A 4810-nucleotide genomic window follows, 5' to 3' on the forward strand; every position below is an offset into this window, starting at 1 on the left:
GCTCAGCATCGTTACATCAACAGTCCTGCATTTTTGCACGGTGTCTGCATTAAAGGCCATGCAAAATTGTTGGAAGCAGAGCATATCCACGAAGAGACTGCGGGATAGAATGTTCTCAAGCGGTATTAAAATATCTGATATATTCCCTTGTATTAATTCTGAAAATAATCTTTGCAAAGATGAGCACTGCTCCTATTGTGTTGAGCTCTTTTTTTCCGGAAAAACAACTCAAAACGCCACCCCGTGGCCATCAGTGTTGCTAACAGGAGCTGCAGAACCACCTGTTGAATGCCGCAGAAAGCCAAGGCCTCTGCTTTTCCTCAAACAAGTCATGGTGTCATGTGGAGATTATAATTTCTTATTGATAACATTGTTAAAATAAATATTTATGCCCAGTGGTGGTTATTGCAAACTAACTTTGGACGATCCTCTTCTTTCCCACTCATTTAAAAAAATATATATATATATATTGTACAAGTTTGACCAAGGTCAGTACGCAGGTCTTAATCTGAGGTAAAGATGCTAAATTCCCCCCCAAAAAAGTATTTTCTTTAATAGAATAAAGGTTTAATAAATTAAAGTTGTGGAAATAATTTTTTTTTCTGTTCACAGCAGCTCAAATTTAATCAACTGAATTACTTTAGATTTCAAAATAAAGATGGAAAAACAAACCCATCTCACAGTCCTTGAAAGTAACGGTGATCACTCTTTAATTTTATCACAAGTCAGGAGTTTTGAATCAGATTCCTTCTTCAGCATCATTACTGAACTCTAAATTTGGTTATTTACCATAGCTAGATATTAAGTTGCTTACAATCATGCTAATGGTAGCAATTTCAGTAATACAACAAAATATACAAAAATAGTTGTGATGGCTGCAGAATCTGTTCAGCAATATTGTGGTACATGGATAAATGCTGCCCTCTAGAGTTTTCATTTGCCATGTTAAAAAGTTTGTTTGAACCGTGTCTAGTTTGTAATTTGTAAGAGTTCTTTTTATTTTAAAAATATTAAAGGTGGTAAATGGTACATAGTTGTGTTATTTTCGTTTTACTTTCCTTTGTTTGTTTAATCCCCCAAGCCTATTGCATTCGAGTGCCGTTACTGGAAAGTTAATTTTAAGAAAACTCTTATTTTGAAAACTTCACCCGGATGTGAATCTCTTCGGTGGGTAATCTCGACAAGGAAGAAGTTTTTTTTGTTTCTGCGCCGATTCATTTAATCACTTTTTTTTGGCAGATGTTTTATTTCACCTAAGAAAATGCATTATTTAATAAGATTTGAATAGAAGGGATGAAAATGTTTTTGTTGGCTTTTATTTTCTTCCTCCAAAGCTGTGGCGAAAGTAGCCAGAATGTTACCAGACCAAACATTGTTATGGTGATGAGTGATGCATTTGTAAGTATACGTTTATTACAAGTTTTGCATCATGAACATTGACTTTCTGTATTGTAGGCTGAATTACGTCACACACCCATTATTTATTTATTTATTTCGTATCAAAACTTGGTGTTTATGTGTTTGTGTTTGTTTCAGGATGGTCGACTATCGTTTGATCCAGGCAGCAAAGTTGTGCGGCTCCCCTATATAAATTATCTCCGGGAGCTGGGCTCTACTTTCCTCAATACTTACACAAACTCGCCCATCTGCTGCCCTTCAAGAGCAGGTACATTTAGTTATAAATAAAATAATAATAACACTTTTTCCACCATATTCAAATGAAGAGATATCAGATTAATCTCCTGAACCTTTTCTGCAGCAATGTGGAGTGGTCAGTTTGTTCACCTCAGTCAGTCATGGAACAACTACAAGTGCTTGGACGCAAACTCAACCACGTGGATGGATTTGCTGGAGAGGAACGGATATCGTACGAAGATGCTGGGAAAGCTGGATTACACCTCAGGGAGTCACTCAGTCAGGTGGGTAAGAGAGACAATGTTAGGCCTTTCTGTCTGATTGTCAGATAAAAGTGTCGTTACCCATAGATTTTATTGATTTTTTCCCCCCCCGCCCCCATGTGCTGCAGTAATCGCGTCGAGGCGTGGACACGAGATGTCCGGTTCCTCCTTCGCCAGGAAGGCCGGCCTGTTGCCCAACTTGTTGGCAACATGTCAACCAGAAGAATTATGGGAAAAGATTGGAAGAACACAGATAAAGCTGCTCAGTGGATCCGCCAAACAGCTGCCATGTCAAAAGAACCTTTTGCTCTGTATCTCGGCCTCAATCTGCCTCATCCCTATAGAACTGAATCTCTGGGCCCTACAGCTGGAGGATCCACTTTCCGTAGCTCGCCGTACTGGCTCACAAAGGCATTCATTCTTTTTTTTAAATTATTGTTATTCTTTATTTATCATACACCTTGATTACTTTGCGCCGCTTCACTAAATAACTTTTGTTTTCCGTGTTCACAGGTGTCTTCTGAGCTTGTCTCTCTTCCTAAATGGTTGCCTACGGCTGCCATGCATCCTGTTGACTACTACTCCACCTTCACCAAAAACTGCAGCAGCGACTTCACAGAGGAGGAAATCAAAAGCGTTCGGACCTTCTACTATGCCATGTGTGCTGAGGCAGATGCCATGCTGGGTTAGTTGAGTGAAAGAGTTTGGAAGAAACTGGAGTAAGATTATTGATACATTGGTAAGGACTACAGGGCACATAAAAAAAAAGAAAAAGCGATTTCCATCAGAAATGAAGACAAATGAAAGCATTTACAAGTACATATCAAGTGTATCTCTTTTTTTGCCAGTTATTTCAGACTGTGAAACTCATATATATTACATTGATTCATTACACATACAGTGAAATATGTCAACACTTCATTTATTGTAGTTTTGATGATTATGGTTTATGAAAACCAAAAAAATCAAATCAGTGTCTAAATGTGAAGTGTCTTAAAAGTTAAATAGTGGAAACCTTTGGTTTCACACACTGCACAGCTAATTCTAAGAAGAGCCTCTAAATGGTCTTCAGAGGTACGTAGGTCACATAATCATGGGGGAGACTGCTGACTAGACAGATGTCTAAAAATCAATAAAAGAACATTGCGTACGAAGCTGGCTGTTCACCGAGGGCTCTATCCAGCCTTGTTCATTGAAAGTTAAGTGGAAGAAAAAAGTGTTGTAGGAAAAGGTGTAGCAGCAGTAGCAACAGAGAGTGGCATTTGTAGCATTTTGGCTTGCAAAAGTAAAAATATATTTATTTTTTTAAATAACATTTTCATTTATTGTCTTACCAACATTGCCGATGTTGTGAAACCTGCTCCAGGCGTCAGATTCTGACCACCATCACATGTTCTCCACCCCTTTTGTCTCTTCAGGTCAGGTGATTTCAGCTCTGAGGGAGAAAGGCCTGCTGGACAACACTGTTTTGATATTCACAGCCGACCACGGGGAGCTAGCCATGGAGCACCGGCAGTTCTATAAGATGTCGATGTTCGAAGGCAGTTCTCGTGTCCCCCTGCTCATCATGGGCCCTGGGCTAAAGTCTGGTCTGCAGGTCCACCAGCTTGTGTCCTTGGTTGACCTCTATCCCACTGTGCTTGGTAGGAAAGGAGAAAAACCTGTTTTAAGTTCAGACAATAGCAGATGTACATTTTCAGCGTTTGCACTCTTTGTTTGCTTTACAGAGATTGCTGGTATCTCAGCTGTGGGCAATTTAAGTGGTCACTCTGTCCTGCCACTGATCTCCACATCCAGAAATGTGTCCAAGAACGAACACCCAGAGTGGGTATTGAGTGAATATCATGGCTGCAATGCCAATGCCTCTACATATATGCTTAGGGTTGGACATTGGAAATACATTGCCTATGCAGATGGAATCAGTGTCCCCCCGCAACTTTTCAGTGAGTTTCAAACTATTTCACTTCCTTCTCTTAAAAACCTTTAGAGAAAGTCACAGGTGGCCGGTTTTGAACGCCCCTTCTGTACCCTTTCTTTTGCAGATGTCACAGTGGACAAGGATGAGCTGCACAATGTGGTTCTCAGATTCCCAGACGTTCAGGCTCAACTGGACAAACTGTTGCGCAGCATTGTAGATTATCCAAAAGTCTCTTCAGCTGTCCATCTCTACAACAAAAACGAGTTTGCTGCGTGGCGGGATAGTTTGGGGAGAAACTATACTGAGGTCATCGCTAACCTCAGGTGGCACGTGGACTGGCAAAAGGACATCCAGGCCTCCGAAAAAGCCATTGATACATGGCTTCATGGCTCTTCAAGAACATTTTATAACTAAAGCGATGGTTAATGTTTTTAAAATTACTTTAACTTTTTATTTTATGTGTCATTTACACCAGTCGGGCAGGTCTATAAAGGCTTTTTCTATTATTTTTCTAATTATGATCTACATAGAGCATCCAGATTGGTGTCAGGCAATCGTTTTTTATTCTATTTCACTCTAATGTTCTGCCTCTTTGTTGTTTAAAACCACCTATAAAAGGCACTGATGTTTGTGGTTGTAAAATTCAAAGTACTGCAGTAAGATAAAAAAAATAAAAAATCAGGAGGTATGGATAGTTCTGCAAGGCACTTTACTTACTGCTATTTAATAAACAACATGAGGTGTATTAAAGTCAAGCAAAGCAAATTGTGTGGTTTGGTCAATTGAATTGTTGGCATATGAGTAAATAAAACTAAGGATGACAAATGCAGAACATGCAAACAATAGAATAGGGTTATTTAAAATGTTGCTGCTGTGGTGACTGGTGGGTGACGAAGTCAGCTTAAAGTGGGGCCGCCGCCTCCCAATGCTGTTTACGGCCCCTCATAGTCCATATGTTCTGGATAACATCACTTGTTTCAATTAATTCATCTTT

The 4810-nt window shown here is 39.6% G+C and overlaps 1 protein-coding gene across 1 annotated transcript; it reads left to right on the forward strand.

Annotated features, from left to right (window-relative positions):
• The first annotated feature begins 612 nt into the window (after positions 1 to 612).
• Positions 613 to 4581, forward strand: arsk (arylsulfatase family, member K). Its single transcript, XM_008418935.3, has 8 exons — positions 613 to 1398; positions 1537 to 1666; positions 1760 to 1919; positions 2027 to 2309; positions 2412 to 2583; positions 3317 to 3541; positions 3626 to 3841; positions 3941 to 4581. The coding sequence occupies exons 1-8, from the start codon at positions 1294 to 1296 to the stop codon at positions 4228 to 4230; spliced, it is 1581 nt and encodes a 526-aa protein (XP_008417157.1). The 5' UTR covers positions 613 to 1293; the 3' UTR covers positions 4231 to 4581.
• The last annotated feature ends 229 nt before the right edge of the window (positions 4582 to 4810 follow it).

Source organism: Poecilia reticulata, chromosome 9, assembly GCF_904066995.2.
Source record: "Poecilia reticulata chromosome 9, P_reticulata-male-v2, whole genome shotgun sequence".
Classification (NCBI taxonomy): Eukaryota; Metazoa; Chordata; class Actinopteri; order Cyprinodontiformes; family Poeciliidae; genus Poecilia; species Poecilia reticulata.

What these genes read in the sequence shown, in the direction of transcription:
- arsk (XM_008418935.3), top strand. Translation starts at nt 1,294, where the DNA reads ATGAAAATGTTTTTGTTGGCTTTTATTTTCTTCCTCCAAAGCTGTGGC. An exon ending in TGGTGATGAGTGATGCATTT is followed by an intron (nt 1,399 to 1,536) that starts GTAAGTATACGT and finishes TGTTTGTTTCAG; the next exon opens with GATGGTCGACTATCGTTTGA. An exon ending in TGTCCCCCCGCAACTTTTCA is followed by an intron (nt 3,842 to 3,940) that starts GTGAGTTTCAAA and finishes TTTCTTTTGCAG; the next exon opens with ATGTCACAGTGGACAAGGAT.